This window comes from Megalopta genalis, chromosome 4, assembly GCF_051020955.1.
Source record: "Megalopta genalis isolate 19385.01 chromosome 4, iyMegGena1_principal, whole genome shotgun sequence".
Taxonomy (NCBI): Eukaryota; Metazoa; Arthropoda; class Insecta; order Hymenoptera; family Halictidae; genus Megalopta; species Megalopta genalis.
The window spans coordinates 24,781,605-24,802,862 of NC_135016.1; the positions used below are offsets into that span (position 1 = coordinate 24,781,605).

The 21,258-nt window shown below is 43.4% G+C and overlaps 1 protein-coding gene across 2 annotated transcripts in view; it reads right to left on the reverse strand.

Moving 5' to 3' along the window:
- Positions 1-21,258, reverse strand: part of LOC117222986 (zwei Ig domain protein zig-8) — a 746,648-nt gene that overhangs the window by 24,713 nt on the left and 700,677 nt on the right. For both annotated transcript variants that reach the window (XM_033475066.2, XM_033475065.2), the window contains exon 5: positions 16,308-16,435. In XM_033475066.2, the coding sequence (XP_033330957.1) occupies positions 16,308-16,435 (128 nt within the window). The remainder of the gene's footprint in view (positions 1-16,307; positions 16,436-21,258) is intronic.

Below are 21,258 nucleotides of genomic sequence, written 5' to 3' on the forward strand. Positions count from 1 at the left end.
CAAAACGAGGGCGCATCTAACCTAATTGCGTGCAAAACTGCGAACGGGATACCCCGTGCACAGGGTGGGTCCGGTAGTAGCCTAGCGGAAGAAAAAATGTTTCCATCGGTTCGAGATAGTTTCTCACTGCAGTTTTATGAAGCAGCATCGATCTGAACACTGTGGACGAGTTCTCGTCGCATGCCAAGACTTCGAATCGAACGGCGGCCCGTGTTTTCAATTATTAAGAGTACTCTCTTAACCGACAACGGGCCAATTTTTATTCATGTATACAGCAGCTTCCCGGGACACCTCCAACGGTATCGGGTCAAAGTGAAGTGTGCGGAGCAACGTCCGAACGTGCAATGGTACACACTCGGCTAGTACAAACGTTCTGTTTATCCTGCGCCTGTTCCACTTGACGTTCCTCGCGAGTGTCTCTTTAACAGGGTTCATAAGGGTCGACTTACGCTCGCGAGTCCGACGGAGGTAAAAGCGGAGTTACTGTCGTCAGCACCGAGACGGATTTCTAAATAAATGATCCGTAGCTTCAGCCTTCGGTGCGCTGCGCCCCGCCTTATGTACCATCTCGGAGTTCTCTTCAGGGTGTGCGCTCTTTGCGAAAATTTCTTGAAACTTGTTCCAGATCTCTTTCCTCGCCGACCTCCTGTTACAATCTTGATCTTATCTCCATTTTCTATTAACCCTCGGAAGATGCTCGCAGCCGTTCATAGCACTGTTACGTACGGAGACTTTTCGTACGTTTTCGGCGACTTCTTTCGATCTCTCCTTCGCGACCATTAACGTTCCGACGGGCCACGTGCGAGTACAAAGGGCCTTTCGTTAGGGTAAACAGTTTTTTTCGAACCACTGCGACTGGTTATAACACAATTCCGGGAAACTAAATATCCAGACCACGTACGTATATCTCCGCCATAGTATTTGGACTGATTTTTACGTTATAAAAGGGCTATGATTTGGTTTCTCATTGAACAGTATTCTAGAATCTACAGGGTGTCCCAAATGTGTCTCGTAATCCGGAAATGGCGGGTTCCTCGGATCATTTGAAGCAGCTTCTTCCTTTACAAAAATTTTCTCCGAGGCACGGCTAACGAGTTATTAACGAAAAACAGTGACCAATGAAAGGCGAGCTCAGCTGACGCTAGGCGGCCGAGCCAACAGCGCCAGTGGTCGAGCGGTCGAATCCCAGCTCAGTTGGCGCGAGGCAGCCGAGCCAACAGCGCCAGCGGTCGAGCGGTCGAAACCCAGTTCCGCTGATTGGCTCGGTCGCCTCGCGACAGCTGAGCTCGCCTCTTAGGGTCACTGTTTTTTGTTAATAACTCGTTAACGGTACCTCGGAGAAAATTTTTGTAAAGGACAAAGTTGCTTCAAATGACCTGAGGAACCCGTCACTTTCGGATTGCGAGACATTTTTGGGACACCCTGTATACCCGCGTATGCATCGGGTAGAATCGCCCTTGGGCCATTAATTCCGATCTCCCCAGAGACTGTGCCAATGTTTTTGTGTGCAGTTATTTGTAACAGAAATTGTGTAGCATCTTATTAAATGTAACATTAAGTACACATTCACTATACTTCGTTACGGAGCAGAAATAACTGTCGTTGTAAACTTCTCACTGTTTTTTTAATCGATCATTCCATCGGCTTGCATCGACTTAAAAATATTGTCTCCTTTCTGTGCGATCGACATTTAAATTTTTCATGTTAATTATCATGTTTCTGTATGCCTTCAGCAATTTTTATTCAAAGTAAGTAACTTCGAAGATATTTCTCTCTTGTCTTAAGCTAATTATAGTCTGCTTCGTCGTATATTGGAAGTTCGCCTTACTTCGATGCGCTTCTAATGTAAAGACGCCCGCCGAAGAGTTCAAACTAGAACCTTTATGTCAATTAAAAAGCACCAATGAATCGGCCAGAACGGCCATACGCATCGGAAACGAAATTGCGGTCCTCGATGATTTCGCTGCAGATATTATCCTAGAATTTTTGCAGCGACACTATTCTATTGCAGCGCATTGTTCGAGCTCGCGAGACAAAGTATGATTAATCGAACTAGAAAGTTGGAACCCGTGTGCCCGATAAGCGACTCGCGTTCCTTCCGTTCTGTTATCTGGCCCGGTGATACAACGCGGAATAATATGCGAAACTTTAATTCGAAAATGCACAGTTAATCCGGGCTCCGTGCGCGACGTGTAATAACAACGACGCATATGTTTCACCTTTGTGCCCCCGTGCAAACAGGGAACTATGCGCACTAAATCCCGCTGAACTTCCGCGGCACGGGAAAAACGGGGATTTCGATATACCCGCGGAAGGTTTTTCACGACAAAGTTTCCCCGCCGTAATTCGCCGTGATCCGCAAACTCCGGAATGAAGATCTCGATGTTCCGCGTTCCCGCGCAAACTCTGCACGCATAAAATTTAATAATTTATTGTGCAACGCAGCCGGGCTCTTGTTTCGCGTGCTATCCGAACTTAGTGGAACGCATTAGCGAGGAATCCGGTGAAAGGAAGAAGGAGCACGTCCGTTCGTTTCTTGGACGGCGGGGCGCAGAGAGATACTTTTCTTTCGCAGGGATAATAAAAAGCCTAACGCGTTAATTACATCAACATTTCCGGGGCATTCAAGATTATGGCTGCTACCGCTCGCGAAATTTACGAGAGGCTCTTAAAGGTAGACCCTCGACTATTTTAAATTCGGATCGTAATATCTTCGTAGTCCCCAGAAAATTGTTCTACACGCTCTCTAACTATTTGACTTTGTTTCGCCGTTCTCATGATAATTGCATCTCGCTGTAAGTACAATGTCCGCGTCTTGACGAAGACAAGTAATCCCATTTAGTAAACTGCGCATCGTTATATAAGATAAGTTCCTCATCAGTTGCGAGAAATTTTTCTCGTTAATTTTAACGAGTTGAGAATAACGTGGCAGTATTATTATTAAATTCGTTTGACGTTCTTTCATCGTAAACGCATAAAGTCTATTGGTGTATAAGGAACCAATGTACTTTCGAAAGGAGTACTAAATTGTTGTCAACATCATTTTTAGTAAAGAACGCAGTTTACTTTCACCAAAAGTTAATTCAAGGACGATGTTCTCTCCATTAATATTAGAAATGCTCTGCTCGTTCGTGAAGCGAAAGAAAATAATACATTTCTCGTACATTTAATAATATTTACTGTACGATATCATTTCCGTCGTTGTTTATGACCTCTTGCCAGCGTGATAGCAGTCTGTAAATACCATTTTTGAAAAATATATGTCTCGGACGAACTATATGCATACGTATTGAAACTTGAAACGACATTATCGGACAGAACTTTCCGATGGTTTTAATCTAATAAAAGAATGCGATTCGAACGGATATTTCGTAGTTTATGACTAGTCCGCAGATTCGTATCGCAGCGAAAAAATGTACGATTCGACGTCAAATTTTGGAACACGTACGTTCATTTCCCGAATCATCGAGCGACGATGTCGAAGCTTTCGCGACAACGGTGTTCTCCTTTAATGCTTCAGAGAAATTTCCCGGAGATACGGGAGCTTTTAGCACTTCTTTGGAAGAAGAGGACATCGTCATGGTTTTCATTTCGTTAAAAACTAGAATAAGGTTGCATCCGAAAAGTAAATCCGGCTGGTCCCGACTCGGCGGCGGATTGGAATTGGAGTTCGCGAGCGGATCGGTCGCGTGTCGAGGAAAAAACAACCGCGCCGAGCTAGGAATTAGGATTTTACTGTTTCGAGATAGAGAGCGAGCTCAGATTTTCGAGATCTTTGCGGGATCGGGGCGAACCGGAGGTCGGGGAACTAGGGATAATTTCGGCCGCGTTGTAGAGTTCGTAATTCGAGCAAGTTTTAAACGCGCACGGGACCAAGAGTTTCGGTGTCCCCGAACTGGGAAAATGGTAATGGTAGGACGCCGAGGAGAGAAAGAGCGAGAGCGAGAGAGAGAGAGAGAGAGAGAGAGAGAGAGAGAGAAGGTCTCGTCAGCCTCATTACGCCTTCATAGGAGAAATCGGCATCCCACGGGATCCTCGACGGCTCGATGGAACATCTTGGGCTCAATGGTCCATTGGGATGGTTTCCAGCCAGCACCACGTTGCTACTTCTGTCTTATCAGCCTTTTTTCCACAAGCCGATAACGACTTCGTTGTCCTCCGCACCCCTACATTTTTTTCCCCTCGACTTACGTTTTCGTACCACCGCGCCGCCCAATCTTAATTTATCTACTTCATTTAAATCGATAGCCTTTTCAAGCTCTGATTGAATCTAGCAGGATCGAGCGATTTGCTTTACCTCGCGGAATCGCTCTCCCGCGCGGGGAAACGATCGTGCTCACGCTCAGCCTGATTCATCGCGGCGGATATCGAGCGAAATTAAAGTTATCCATTGGGATTTCTTTCGCGCTGGATCGCGACATCGTGATATCGTTATTTTTCCGGTGTATCGTAAAAATGGACTAGCCGGGGTCGATTTCCAGCGAACGCCTGCTTCGCCGAGAGCTATAAATATTTTCATTTTACCGAACGTATAAATCGTGCCATTGATGCCGCCGAGAAAGGTTTTGGCTTTATCGGCAGATCTAGATTTGATTTTAGATACAGAAGCTCTTTTCGAGCACTGTGTTTCGGTTTCGTTGTTTCCTCGCTTGAAATATGCGCTCGACGGCTTAGCTTCGTGACGATTTTAAAAGGCAATCACGCGTTCTTCAACATTAATCCGTAAATTGCATGCGATTTTGGACGACTTCGGCATTCCACGAAACACGATACGATCGTTTAATAAATCTATTGTTTAGCTTTTAGGAAATTACTAAATACGAGTAATAAGACGAATAATCATTGTAATCACAAAGAACATAGTTTAACCGTTTGAGTCCCAAGCAGCGCGATCGCGCTGTTCAGATCTTGTGTCGCGATCAAGCTTTAGCGACGCGCGTACATCGCATAGCTGCTTTTTTTCATTTTTTCCTTTTTGTTTTGTTTGTCAATTTTGACGAGCGCTATCGCACCGCATGGTTCTCCTCGCAATTAATTAAGACAAGCGCTATCACGTTGTTCGGAATTTTTCGACCGTGTTTTCTGAATAACCCCTGGGACTCGAACGGTTAATAAAGGGTTAAAACGATGAATACAACTTCCATGGCGTGGAAGAGTGCCAAGAAAAAGAAAAGATTCGGAAAAACGTACCGCTGCGCAAATTGAATTTGGAATCTGAGGCAAGATCTTAACCTGGAATAATGACTTCGATGAATTTGTTTGTAATTGTTGCAACGCGCTAACGAAACACCGAACAAAGTAGAACCGTACCGAGATATAAGATAAGATTTTCGTGAGTGGACATCACGGCTATCGATTCGCCAGCTGTGTCGTCGGCCACTCAGTGCAATTTGATGTTTAAGGTGGCACACTTTGGCACCGGCCCAGACAATTTTCGCTTGCCGAGTGCAATCCTGTTATACAACTGTGCGAAACATCCGGGGAAATTCGGAGGAACTCAAAACTGGTTTCTTAAATCAAACTACTTACGGATTCGTGGAGCTGAATAAAACATGACAAAAATATCTTTCGCGTGGCATCCTTTGAATTACAATGAAATTAAGGAAGGGAATTAAAGGTTGTATTTACGTGAAAAATGAGCGAGTGAAATTTCTAACGTTAGGAAAACAATAGCTGTATAATATTGGCAGCTTACTGGAATCATTAAATAAATAAAATTCTATTTCATTCTTGTTTGGTACGGTCAACGAAGAAAATTAATAAATATTATTAAAGACTTGGAAGATTTGGAATATTATAGTAATCTCTGAACGTGACTTTTTCAAAATCTTACTTATTACCAAGACCACGTTTAAAGTGAAATAGGCTTGTCACCGCATTACATATCATGGTGTCAGGTTATAAATGCATTAGATTTTAAAGCTTAGTAATCGCTGTTTTTCGAGCAGCGAACGAATCCAGCGAAAAATTGTACGTTTCCTCCGCTCTTCTCGCACTCGTTCCATTTCCCTCGGAACATATTTTTCAATTTGAGACTAGAGAATATTATTCTTTCGTTGCGCAATTGTTTCCTCGTTTATCGGCACCGAGGAGTGGTAGCCGAGTGTTGTTGCGCCTTGAAATTGGCATTTATTTCGCGATTCCTCGACGGCCTCTGGGTATCGTTTAGAACCGCGACGCGATCCAACGAAGCGAACAAAACAAAATCAAACGAAAAACAAATGAAAAAGGAAAATACCGCGCTTCTGAAAAGCAACGTTGCCTGTAATGTTGTTATCAGTGCACGAACCTTTTACTACGGTTGCATTCGTATCCTGGCAACGTTCCCCGATTGCCGCACGGAATATTGTGGAAATAACGGGAGCGTCATTGATATAAGAACGCGATCAAGATCCTCCTATCACAGAACAGGGCCGTTGTTTCTAATGAAATGAAACGTGGATACGTTTCAAGAGCATGCTGACCCAGAAGCACAATAAGTTGGACAAAAATTCAATTTTCTACCTGTGCGAAATTTTTATCGTGCGCAGACCAAAGCTCAGCATTATTCAAATTGTTTCGAATGAATATTTATCTAAGCTAACTATCCGAATTAATTCTTTAAGTCGAATAGTTATCGTTCATTATTCGTCATAAATTATTCTATATATTTATTCGAATAAGATCATTCGTATAATTCTTTATTCGAATAATTTGTTCGAACAGAGATTGTAAAAATAATTCGAATAATGATGCAAATAACTGTTGACCGTTTTTGTTTTTAAGTGATTTTGTAAGAATATAGTTATCGAATACGTGCAAGAACAATTTAATTTCAAAACAGGAATATGGAATATGGAACTATGAAAAAAGACACTTCATATTCTATAATTTTTACGCTAATCGATCGTTCAATTCTTTATTTAAGTACCATTTTATTCGATCGAATACTTCTTCGATAGTTCCGAATAAAAATTGATTCGTTAGTCTTCATCTCTTATCTATGATCCGAATAAAATTTTGCCCAACTCAGCTGCAGCCTGTATTACGATCAATGAAATCTTGTTTTAAATAAGCTGAAACCAAGCTATGAAATAGAAGAAATTGCGTATACCAGAGAAACGCAATTCCTCCGAAACTAACATACCTTTCTTTACCGACACGTTTGCAGCGAATTTCGTCCAGCTTTTTACGATTCAGTCACGTTCCTTATATTTTATTCGGTCGCGAAACGATTCGATTACATTAACATTTTTCTCGACGGTTTAACTATCTTGCCGCTGTTCCAATATCGTGCCGGTTCCATTGGAAATTTTTAATTTCAAGGCGGGCAGATGCTCCATCGAAAGTTTCTCTGTCGGCGCATGCTAATACACATGCAAGTCAATGATCACGGTCTAGTATAATAAGGAATATCAAAGATACAGTCTCTTGCATAATGTCGAGCTCTCCACGTTGTTATAAAAGCAATGTTTTCCGCGGCACGTATACCGGGTGTCATTATTAGCAGACATAACTTTTGGCTCGCTGCAAAGAGCTGTGGTAATGAAACTGGATATCCCGAGTCATGAAAAGTCGAAATAATGGAAAGTCTAAATATCCGTGGTTCAGAAACTGCAGTATCTGTTGCAAGTGGACGCAGTTCATTGTCTTGGATGATGTCTTGTCTTGGATTGCAATTTAACCGTTTGAGTCCCAGGGGTTATTCAGAAAACACGGTCGAAAAATGCCGAACAGCGTGATAGCGCTTGTCTTAATTGATTGCGAAGAGAACCAAGCGGCGCGATAGCGCTCGTTAAGATTGACAAACAAAACAAAAAGGAAAAAAATGAAAAAAAGCAGCTATGCGATGTACGCGCGTCGCTAAAGTTTGATCGCGACACAAGATCTGAACAGCGCGATCGCGCTGCTTGGGACTCAAACGGTTAAATGGCACGTGATGCGTGGAAAAGCCAATTTGTCAGAAGTAAATTTTGTTACAACATTAACTTTCGTGCAATCCTTCGTAAACGTCTTCGACTAAAGTATCAATCACCCTTGATTCATGCCCTAGTGCCCGCCCTGAATGAATTTTATTTATACTTTCATAATTCGATATTAGATCTACCATTGATTTCAAATTCTTCGTTTCGCAGTTATTGAAATTATAAAGTTGCATTCGTAGTAAATACGATGGTTAAATATTATAGTAAAAATCGTGCAAAATCCAAGTTTCAATCTTGCCATTTGTACAGGGCCACACGCATTTCACAGACGCGATCAGAAATAATTTGAGTCTCGGTTGCTAAAACTTCAATTTGGATGTTAATAATAGAATTTCCATTCCTTCAAAGAAATTCAGTTATAGAAAACACTGGAAACTCCGTGCGACGAGCGTCTCTTCTCGATCATAGTTGGTCTTATCCGAAGCCGACAAGAGTCAAGGGTTACCACTTCTGTCGGATCAACGTTCTCGTTTGTGCTTCCGCACCGTTTTGCATATCGGTGTCAGTGTCTTGAATCCTGAACGTCGTAGACGAGCGATTATCAACAGTTGCTGATTGCTCGCCCCGTCGCTATCGTCCTCGATTGTCTGTTAGTGGGCATCTCAATCAGGAACGAAGGCATGCAAAGATTTCAGCGCGCCGGTAACCAAACCAATTAAGCACGATGTATACGATATTGTTTCTCATCCAGTCTGCTCGCCGGCAGCTTGGCATCCACGGCATTTCGGCGAGTTTCTCGATTGTTCAACTTCAAGCTCGAGTCCATCCACACCAGCTGATTGCAGACTGACATTGAATAACATCGGACTATTAGCCCACGATGAAATGTCGGCTACCATTAAGGACACCGTGATCTCCTATTTAGATGAGATCAACTCTCCTCGCGACTCCGTGAAACTACCGTTCGAGGGAATTACTTGATTCAATGTTTTACGATTCTTTGGATCCCAAATGAACTTCGTTCCGTAATGGCTGTTCGAAATTGAAGTTAAGAACTTGACTTATCCTTATTACAGGCACTCCAGCTAATAAGCTGGATTACTTCAAAGACAAAGAATTTATCTTCCATCCGCGCAAGAAAAATTTGATAACGAATTGAACGGAGCGAGAACGTTGCGAGCACAGTTCGGAAAGTACATACGGTAGAACTTCGATTATCGTCCGATATCAGAACTCTTTATTGTCCAGTTACGTTTCACACGTAATTAGCTCAATCTGAGTCAACATTTTAAGAGCCGATAAGAATGAAAATGCCATTCTGTTTAGACCGTCTCGGTTTTATACCAGAAGTAAAGTTCCACGATCACAGAAGGAGGAACGAAGTCGGTCCATCTATCCTTCTTACACCATAGTTTCGACCAAGCAATCGAGGTTTCATTGCAAATAAAACGTTCACGTACGAGCAAACTGCTCGACTTATCGTCCTCGCTAATATAAATACGATGAAAGCTATAATCCATAAGTAAAGCGATTTTCAAAATCAAGCCTGTATCTTCGAGTATTTGCCTACAAATTTGACCACACAATGAATGACAAATTCAGGGCGTTTTATACAGCACCTAATGATAATATACATGCGCTAGCGTTTTGTCCAGGAGCGCAAGAAGAAGGCCAGGTTCCGCGTGTGTACAGCAATTAGCTTCTTACGTCGTTCTGCTAAATACTAGGGTACGTGCGAAAGTAACTGAACGCCTCGCATGAGCGTTACTTTATCGTGGCCGAAGGTGTCGTGCTCATAAACCGTTTTCCTTTTTAAGGGAAATGTCAGGTGGATGACAAGTCTCGTTACACGTATCGGCCGTTGCGCGCACACGCTCATTCCGTTCCTCTTTTTACGCGTTCCGGAGCTTTAATCCGGCCACCAGTGCCTTCACGGCGAGCGTTCCGCCCGGAAAATGTGTCGGGCGTTAAATAAATAATTCCCCCGCGTTTCGTCGCAACGTTTTACGCGCCGTTTAAACTTTTCCCGGTTTTTATTTAACGACTGACAAAGTTCCCGCGCCGTTTTACGAGGCGTTGCTTGGCGCTTCCTTTTTTCCTTGCCGCGGAAAATTGAAGTCGGCGTTACATCATCGCGATGATAAAGCGGGCTGAAATTTGTTCATTGTTGGCCGGCGTGATCGCGAAGATTACGGTAGATTAGATTACAGTAGAGTTGCACAGTAATAGAGGTGCACTTAATATTCACTCTTTGAAAGAATTGTATTTAAATTTTTTGACGTCCTCTTTCCAATTACCGCGTTTCCCTCTGATCACTGTGGTCTGGAAATAATTTTATCCGTATGCAACAACAACATTGTTAAATTAAAGATATTGAATTATTGAAATAAAATTTGATCCGCAATTTTCAGAACCGAATCTCAAAAGTTCAACCTCTTAAGACATATAAAATGCGGGAAAAAGATCGCTTTCGAGAATAATATCTCACGAGGAATAACCGCGTTAAGAACGATTTCCAATTTTGTGCATAGCTAACCTGAATGCAAATAAAGCGAAACGTGTTCGATGGCGCGTCAAGAGATTGCTCTGCAGAATTTTATCAGGAAATTGCAGCGAGCATTTAAAAGGTTAATCATTTCTGTGAGATATTAACCGATGCATAAGCTGTTCTAAAATTTGCTAATAAATGCAGCAGCAGATTCCCCATCGAATATTCGAAGAATGTTGCATCCGTCGGAAGACTATGAAACGTTAAAGAATGCTCGGGCAGGTTTAGGATTCCTGCTCGTAGAATTAGTGTACCGGCTCCGACGGTACAGATGTAGGCAAACGGGTTCGTCGCGATCGGATCGGGCCGTTTACCTGAAAGAAATCCTATTAAAGAATTGTTAAACGAGACACAATATCGCGTCTTATTTATATGGTGATCGTGGACCATTGCCAAAACGGGAAAACCGAAGACGTTGCCAAATCGGTTTCCACGGTATTACGACGACAGAAATAAAAGCGTATTCCGCGGATTTGTAACTCTCATTTGTTCGGTGTAACGGCCACGGTAAACCAATCCTGTTCAATAGGATTTAACCCTTTGCACGTTCGTAATTTTTCTTCGGTGGGTCAATGTTACAACGGGCGACGGTTTAACGATCGATAACTCTCTTCGCTTCGATTCAACCGGGGGAGACGGCGGCCGAGCTAATCAACGGAAATAATAGTGTCGTGTTACACGCAGGAATGCGCGCGGGGAACGCAATCGCGGGAAAGACCGTGCTAATAAACACGAAACGATTACATCGCGTTCCGCGGGCAAACTCGCTGCAACGCGATACAAACTTTCTAGTGCGTTCTAATCGATTTTTGTTAATCGCTTAAGTTTCACTGCCGCCGTCGAGCCAGCCCGCCGAACTTAAATGAATGCAACGGAACTTCGGCTCACCTCCGATTTCAAAGCAACCCCAACTTTTATCGACGATTTTCGCGTGTTACACCAACCTGATAACTTGTTGATCCGCTTAATGCAAATCGCATTCGCTTCGTCAACGCGTGATCTACCGATCTCGAATCTCGTCTAATAGCGTTGGATACATCTTTGACGTATACTATTGGGTTGGCAACTAAGTAATCGCCGATTTGTTCAATGAAATAAAAAATTTTTTTTTACTTGGAACGAAGTTTAATCTGTAATGTATTTTCCATTTTGTTCGATGACCTTTTGCCGTCTCTCTGACAACTTGAAAATTCCACGCTCGTAGAAAGTCTGATCCTTTTCGGCCAAAAACTGAGTTAAGTGAGATTTTATAGCGTCATCATCATTAAAAGTTTTACCACGAAGGGAGTTGTCCAGGGATCGAAATAAGTGGTAATCCGATGGCGCGAGATCAATTCCCAACCAATATCCATCAATTTTTGCCGAGTGGACAAAGACGTGTGCTGCTTAGCATTGTCCTGCTGGAAAATGACACCTTTACGATCGACCAATTCTGGTCGCTTTTCCTTGACCGCTGCATACAATTTGTCCAGTTGCTAACATTCACGGATAATAAAAAATAACATAATAATAATAATAATAATAATTTTATAATATAACATTTACGGATATCATAAAAATGGAAGTGAGAGACATCTATAACTGAAATCGGCAATTACTTAGTTGCCAACCCAATACGTTTGACCGGCTTTAATTAAAACGAAGGGTTTCTTAACCGTTTGAGTCCCAAGCAGCGCGATCGCGCTGTTCAGATCTTGATCAACTACGATCGAGAAGAGACGCTCGTCGCACGGAGTTTCCAGTGTTTTCTATAACTGAATTTCTTTGAAGAAATGGAAATTCTATTATTAACATCCAAATTTTGAAGTTTTAGCAACCGAGACTCAAATTATTTCTGATCGCATCTGTGAAATGCGTGTGGCCCTGTACAAATGGCAAGATTGAAACTTGGATTTTGCACGATTTTTACTATAATATTTAACCATCGTATTTACTACGAATGCAACTTTATAATTTCAATAACTGCGAAAAGAAGAATTTGAAATCAATGGTAGATCTAATATCGAATAATGAAAGTATAAATAAAATTCATTTAATCGAGGGTGATTGATACTTTAGTCGAAGACATTACGAAGGATTGCATGAAAGTTAATGTTGTAACAAAAATGTACCAAAAGAAAAGAAGTATTCTACACCGTACAACGAGTGCGCAAGTCCTTTCGAACCGTCCTACCCAAAATCTAACTTGACCCGCGCACCAGAACGTTATTGCATCGCATGCTCAACTTTCGTTCGTAACAACAAGTAGTTGACAAACAGATGGCGCGGATATAAACGGCTCAGCCGGCGGAGTCCCGCCGCAGAAACGAAGCAGACCAATCGCGGGGAAAATTGCAAGGTAAAGGGCTAAAAACTTTGAGTCAACACGGTCGCGGCCGGTTGTCAAAGAGGATGGGAATCGGATTAAGGGGGCCGAGGACATGGGATACGTCCCGGCGACGGATATCGAGCGAAAAGGCAACGAACAAGTTGTTAAGTCAATTTAATTGTGACTGGATTGGTCTGCTGCTCTATTTGCTTGTCGGCGCGGACACGCGCAGCAGACACAGAGAGAGAGGATGCGGCCTTCTGCAGCCGCGGCGCGGATCCTCATCTGCCTGCAGACGAATTCGCAGGCGCTCCCTGCCGTTCCGGCAACCCGAGCGAAACACATGATGTCGCGATCGCGAGCGACAGAGGGGCGCTGTCTCGAAATTCAATCGGAATCAAAGAGGGGCGAGGTTTATTGGGGCGCAACGGGACACCCCGCGGAACGCCGAGGATTCCTTGCGGCCGGAGAATGTTCCGCGACCGTGGATCGATCGATCCCGTCGACCTTATCATCGAGGGCTCGCAATTTCGACTCATTCCCCCGGGACGATTCGAGCGGTTCTCCTTATCGTTATCGAAGCCCGGGACGCGACGCATGAAACTTTTCTCGCCGCGTTTCACCGAGCTGCATCGCACCCTATACCTTCCTACGAATCATTGCGGCACCATAAAGTCGGTGCCTCGGGAGGAGTCGTCCTATTTTTTCCCTAAATCCTTATATACCTTCGGCGATTCGTGAACTTTTATGTCGCGAGAAGCGAATTCTTTGACGCAACGAAATCGAAGTTCGCGGCGTGAAACCGTCTTGAAATAATTTGCCTTCTCGTTGTGTCTACAATAGCTGTCTGCTATAAAACTACCTGTGTTTACTGCTTTTAGAGCTAGCTCGTTTTATAAGAAATAGTTTATTCCAATGACTTCGAAACGTGCTACAAGGCTGACAGCAAATTCTTACATGAAATGTTAAAACAGTGAACAGCATTCTTCGACGTAACTTTCCTCAGCTCAAGGTTACGAGCTCGGAAGTTTGTTAGCTCGAATCCTCGGATCCAATGTTATCATTTCTCGAACTCTCGAGTTCCTTAGTCTCCGTCCATAAGTCCCGAAGTCTCTCGATCGCGACGTCAGTTTGGGTGTTTCAAATGTTCCCGGATTGGATTATAGTCCTTCGAGTGGAATTGGTTACGATTGAAATTACTCTCTCGGCTACAACGTGGACTAATTACATGAAATGTTAAAACAGTGAACAGCATTCTTCGATGTAACTTTCCTCAGCTCAAGGCTACGAGCTCGAAAGTCTGTTAGCTCGAATCCTCGGGTCCAATGTTGTCATTTCTCAAACTCTCGAGTTCCGTCCCTATGTCCCGAAGTCTCTCGATCGCGACGTCGGTTTGGGTTTTTCAAATGTTCCCGGATTGGATTATAGTCCTTCGAGTGGAATTGGTTACGATTGAAATTACTCTCGGCTCCAACGTGGTCTAATTACAGTTGCTCCGGCAGAAATTCACGTAACTCGTCTTCCCGTGTGGCTGCGTTTTGATTTCATGCTCGCGTCTCCGATGACGGCAAGTTTATTGTGTTATCCGACTGCATTTGGGTCGTTGTAGCATGACTTATCGAGTCGGCGATTATAATGAAACTAGCTTGGTGAACGTTTAATGCGCGACTAATTAGAACGCATAGAGAGTGGTAGGAACGTATTCATTTAGGGCTGGTTGCACATTTAAACTTGTGGTGCTCGGCAGTGTCCCGGATATTCGTCTAAATGTCCCTGCAAATTTGGTCAAGTCCCGTTTCAATTAATGTAGAGTCAGGCTATATCCTTTGGCGAATTACTGTAGTCCCCGTTGTCTCGTTAACAGTTCCAGAATGTTCGGGACACCACACGTTAGTCACGTGCGACGAGATTCATCTTAAGGCCGGCCGTTCCCGTTCGTATATTTGCGGCGGTGAATCTCGAGGCTCTTGGTCAGACTTAATGCTCCTAATGGTGTCCCCCATGCGCCATTATCAGTTGCGCCGCCGTTAACAATTTACCACTTGCTGGTATCAACTTTATCACAATTTATTGGCCCTTCTTTCGCGAACGCTCGACCGTACCGCCGTACTTTATGGGCTTCCTTTATGTCCACGAATAGTTGGATACTTTCACCAGCGGAGGCCTAATAGCATGCTTCCGAGAGAAACATTAATTCTGATCTAGGATTCTGTGCGCGATTTGCAGTTGTACGCAGCACACGGCGACGATAGTTCGCTTCCCTTTTAGAACTATCGTTCTCTCTTTGCGCGAAATAATGACTAATTGCGGATTTTACGAGTTTATAGCAAAAATGAGCGCATACAATTTAAAACGCGGGAAAAATTCAAAGAAACTAAAAATGTTCCACTAATTTCAACTTATTCAAATTATTAAAGGAAGAAGTCAAACTGTATTTGGCTCTTATACAGGGTGTCCCAAAAATGTCTCACAATCCGAAAGTTCCTCAAGTTATTTGAAGCAACTTCTTCTTTTACAAAAATTTTTTCCGAGGCACCGTTAACGAGTTATTAGCGAAAAACAGTGACCAATGTGAGGCGAGCTCAGCTGGCGCGAGGCGGTCGAGCCAACGGCGCCAGCGGTCGAGCCGACGGCGCCAGCGGCCGAGCGGTCGAATCCCAGTTCCGCCTCGCGCCAGCTGAGCTCGCCTCTCATTGATCAGTTTTTCGTTAATAACTCGTTAACGGTGCCTCAGAGAAAATTTTTGTAAAGGAAGAAGTTGCTTGAAATGATCCGAGGAACCCGCCATTTCCGGATTGCGAGACATTTTTGGGACACCCTGTATATTTAGCCATTGACGCATGCAATTTTTATTTCACGTAACGATCCGCAGTCCAGTAACTCGTCTTTTTACCCCTTTAAGGACAAATGTAGTCGCATCAACGACATCAGGAATGTAAATCTGCGAGAAAAATGTTTTTAACGCTTTAAACAATTCTCGTTCTCGAAGCGTTAAGAGAGTTACCGTTTCTAGGATTAATTAAAGATTTTATTGGTCTTTTACCGTTCAACGTGTATAATATTTTCATTTCCGTTTGGAACAGCAATGAATACGAAGGCGCATGACGTTTGCGACAAGTTCGAAAACAGCTCTGATCTAAAACTTTTATTTATCGGCGGATTAATAAAAGTTCCCGGCGGATTTTCGATCAAACTGAAAGTCGGAAGAAATAAAATCGTCAGGAGCAGGGAATAGGTCCGCGGCGACGTCGAAAATTCCAAACTAACTTCATTAAGGCAGAAAACCGAAGTTTTAGCGAGAACGCGACGTAAGTGTTAGGATATCGGGCATCGAGACTTTCGAGAACTACGATCATCATCAATTATCCTCGGACGAGTTGATGCAATTGCAAGTTGTCTCAGTGTTTCGCGTTACGAACGCTCTGCGTTTCATTGGATGTTTTCTCGTGGGAAACTGTATGCCCGACGATAAACTCGTTGCAGGGTTTTTCCTCTTTTCGAGGAGACTCGTTACAGTTTTTCTTCTTGTTAAGGAGAAGATACTTACGGCGTCCTTATGGTTCCAGAATATATATGCTGGGGGTTCTGGACTCTGCCAAATTATGCATGTGAGGTTTATGGTGCTTCCACGATTAATGTACAGGTCTGGTGCACCCAGGATTTCCGTCTGCGGTTCTGCAACAGAAAAATGTTACATTTTTAATTCGGTTTCTACATATGAATTGTAGCTATTCGCGCGTTCAATTGTTCGAGAATCGGCTAAATGTGTTTTTCGAATCGAATATAAAGCCTCAAACTGCAGACTGCAATTTAAATGCAGATAGTTTCATCTAGAAATACTAAAAGAAATAATTGAGCTGTGCGAACGTAGGTACGTAAAAATAGTTGCCAATATTTTCAATGATTTTCAGTGTGGACATAGTATTAATTTATGCACGCTTTTACACGGTATTAATAAAAATACATGTTTTTTTTTATTTTACACGTCGCACGAAGTATTCGCACGATTGCTGCATAGACACGTTACTCGTGATTCTTGCAATTTAAAATGTTTGTTAACAGGTTTCCATATGCAAATTATTAATTAATTATTAATTATATTACAAATTCTTGTTTCGCGATATTCGAATTCTCAGCATGTTAAAAAGCATGTTTGCATCAACAAGTTCGCAGTACTACCGATTACACCGCGAAGAGAACATTGCGAAAAATAAATGAATTTTTATCGACTTCGATATTTGAGCCGTTTATTTTGAAAGTGGCATAAGTCACTTTGTTTTTAAGTCGATATATTAAATATATCGATTAAATTTTGAAGGTTTGCGTTTTAACACGTTTAAAAATATGGATGCTAACTTTCAAGAAGATTTACTTGTATTTGTTATCTCAGGATACTGATATATTTTTCTGAGTATAAATAATTTCGTATAAACATTAAAAAATCACCATTTTTCATTACGGTAAAGTGACTTATGCCACTTTCAAAAGAAACGGCTCATTTGTAACACCGTTCAGGATTCTTTTGCAGCATTCGTCGACGATCCACGTCATTCACATTCATTTGTTACATGACGCTGACTAATCCGACGCGTTACCGGTGCACAATCATCGATAGTAAAAGTCTGCGCGTTCGTCTGCTGTTTGTAAATACTGTGAACAGAAGTGGATTACAGAGAGAGGGGATTATTTCATGATCAACGGTGTTTACATTCTTCGTAGGTGTGTCAACTCTCTAACTTTCCAAGGAATCTACACCATATTTCAATAATTGCGATTTCAACCGTACACCGTGCAGGCATGAACGACTGGCCACGTTTCTTTCCGTAGCCGACAAAATGATATTGTAAATTATACCGCACGTTTCGCACAAATTATGATAACAGAATAAACGTAGAATAAACGTAAATTAAATTGGATACTAAAATTACCATACGATTCGTAATGTAATTAATGAATCAGTTTATAATAATAACGTTACTCCTACATCACGCCGAATACTTATGAAATATGTATGATAATTATAATTAGAGAGTAAGTACGTATTTGTAATCGTTTTGGACCCAGCATTGCGCGGGACACGCGCGATGCTCATTTAGCTTGCGTTTAAACTTCATTTTATTCTACAATATAATTTCTTCTTCCGAGCGTAGATCATTATAATAATATAACAATTGAAGAACAAAGATCAATTCGAGTCGGCTTTGTATAGCAAAATCACAATTTTTGCAACATTTGCTTCGAGTTGGTGGTAAGTGCAGTAGTTCTTCCCGGAAATGCCAAATTTCGGATTGCTACGCCTATGTAATTTAATCTAATCCAATCTAAGCATCGACGGAGTCGGTCGAGCGTGCGATGCGACACGTGACCGTCGAATCGTGACATGTGGCCTCCGAATTGCCTTCGAATCGTGGCAAAAAGTTACAAATAAAAAAGTGAAGTCATCGTTTTTATTCTATCATTTTCCGATTGCCGCGAGTTTCTATAAAAACGAGCCGCGAGGCTCGAAGAATCATGTCCGCGTGTCCGGCGATTACCATTTTCAATTGCAAGCTTCAGGCCTTCTAGGGAGAATTGACCGTATATCAGAAAACTCTTCCGAGTGCGACGGATTAAAGCACTTCGGTCGCAAACGTTCCGCTACGGACGAAATCAAAAGAGTCCGCTCCGAGCGCTATGCCATGACCCGCGCGACCTTTGGCACGCGCGACCAGTCCCAAGAACGAACCCGCGTCCTGGCAGCGATAATGGTTGACCGTCATCGAGCGATCGCCGAGCAGGCACTGTATTCATCGCGCCGAAAAATGGCAGGCCCGTGGACGTGGCCGGTATTTATAGTCGATTCGGTTCGCCGATCCGTTTTGTGTCCTTTCGCGGTGGCGAGGAGCGATGCGGTTGACCTGGCTCTTGTGCGCGCGGCTCGAAAGAGCACTTTGAGGCCGGCTCATATAGAGTATATCCGCTATCGTGTGTACTATCAAAGAGAAAAAGAGACACGGAAAGGGTGTGTAAGCGTGCGGCTGGACCCGGCTGTGCGGGGATGGACTGCGGAAGCGGCACGATGAGGGCGCAGAGGAGCGAGAAAGGGCGTGGAGAGAGTGCCGAGAGAGCGAGTGAGCGGGAAAGAAAAAGTGAAAGAGAGAGGGAGAGAGAGAGGGAGAGGGAGAGAGAGAGTGAGAGAAAGGGAGAGAGAGAGAGAGAGAAAGGGAGTGAGATATAAAAAAGAGGAAAAGAGAAAGAGAGAGCGAGAGAGAGAGGGAGTGAGATATAAAAGAGAGGAAAAGAGAAAGATAGAGAGGAAAAGAGAGAGAGAGAGAGAGAGAGAGAGGGAGAGAGGGAGTGAGATATAAAAGAGAGGAAAAGAGAGAGAGAGAGAGAGAGAGAGAGAGAGAGAGAGTTTTTGGTCAGGGCGAGCGAATCTCCGGGCCGGGCCTGTGTGAAAACGATGCGTGTGTAAATGTGGGGGCGTATGTCGCGCGCTCCGCTCTGGCAGATAGAAACGGGCGGGGAGAGGTCACTCGGCGCAGATCGATGTGAATATTTTCCGGACGGCCTCCTCTTCGAGGATTGACCGAAATAACCGGGCGCCGTACTTTACGGCTTTGTGCAGCAGATGATACCAGAGACGACGGTTTCGCGCACCCTTCCACCCCCTCCCCCTGCCGCTGCCGTACGGCCCGCTTCGCCTCCCCCGTGTATCGTAGTACATGTCCGTCGATTTACTTTTCAATAGTTTTTCGGCCGTTTGATTTTATTCCCCGTACGGTTCGCGTGCGTCCATTGTGCCGCAACATCGAGCCGCTCGGAAAGTGCTTCTATTGATAAAGATCCTGTTGCTGCCGATCGTAAAGCCGGCACCACCCGGCTATACGTAGGTTGTTCGGCCGTTTCGGTATCGCGGCCTCCGGGCCGGTCATCGAATCGACGTAAATTTCGACGCAAGTTTGCGCCCGCCGTTCGTTCTGCTTAAGATTCTCCCGGAGTCCGGGGGAAACGCGACACTTAATCCGTGTATTTTACCTTCCGGCAGTCGCGCCTGAAATTTTAACGCGAACGGTCACGTCTTGTTTCCCCGAGCAACGCCTCCTTGTTCTCACGCCGAGGATGTTGAGATATTTTTAGCACTCGCTCCGAGGATTCCGGGTTTATTCGGACGTTTCGCCGATTTAAGCGCGAGAAAAGGGAAATGGTAATAATGCCGCGTTTGGTTGTTATTATCCTTCCGAGGACGAGTGTCGACGTAACGACGCAAGGACCGTGTATTTTTCTGCAAAAGCTGCGAACATGTAAATCGATCGCGAATATTAACAAAAGTTCGGGACAACCTGTTCATGGTTTTCGTTATTCAAGTTTCTGGTACATGATCTAGTTCTCCGAGGAAAATATTTGTAGCCAGGAAACTGTACTATGATACAAAATGTTGTTATTAATAAGAAACGAGGGGTCTTTGTATGCGATAGTTGGATAATTTAATTGTACTGGAATGCGAAGAAAGAAATTTCGATGTGGGAATCCACACTGTTTACTGCATACGTTTGAATTGTGTAGATATTTATTATATTATTAAAGAATTTATTTAGATTTCTTGTTAAAACCTCGAAAATAGCTTGCTAAATATGTTTGTTATTCGCTCTGTTCGAATGGAAATAAAGTTCAATTTTCCCGATGCCGACATTTGGTCGTTATAATTATAATGAACATAAATTTTCTTTCTCTTGTACGAATTTATTGACGAAAAAGTGCTAAGCGATAGAGCCGCGCACGAGTATCCTTATTTGATCGGCAACCTAATCGTCGTGAACCTAATAGCAAAGAACTCATTTCTACACGAAATACACACTTGGAGTTTGTTCGATCGAGTCCTACGCCGAAACGGACCGGGCATTGAATCTCAAAGCCGCGTTGTTGCAGCAGTATCGTTCGCAACTACAAGTTTAGCGCATCCCACATGCTATAGGCAAATTAGTAACGCGATATATCAAGACCTGGTCGACCCACGTAAATGATATTGATGCAACCTCTGAAGTGAAAGACTAGAAACACGTCGGGCCAACACGGCATTAATCAAGGCAGGCATCATTTATCAAATTACAGTTCCGTGGACTAACAGTCGGAGGCGTGAGCCGGCTGTTAGTCCCGCAACTGCTTCAACCACCGAAACTGTGGTAAAACGAAAACGAAACCGATGCGGCAGCTATACCAGCTAATTTCAGAAGCTTCATGAAAACCACGCGAAGTAGTGTTTAAATTCCATTCGGCGCGGAATAGTTAATTAACGCCGCGGCGATAGTGCGATTTAATATTTAGCCCCATTATACGGTGCAAATAATTGTTCAGTTCTATTTAGGCCCCTCTTACCACTCGTTTTTCGCGAACCTTTCTTCTTCACCCGGTGCTTCGCGCGTTCTCCTCTCCGGCCACGGATTTTTTCCTCCACCCTGCCGTCCCCCTCCCGGCGGTTTTTTTGCTCAATTTTTTCTCGCCGGGAGATCGGTGACCGG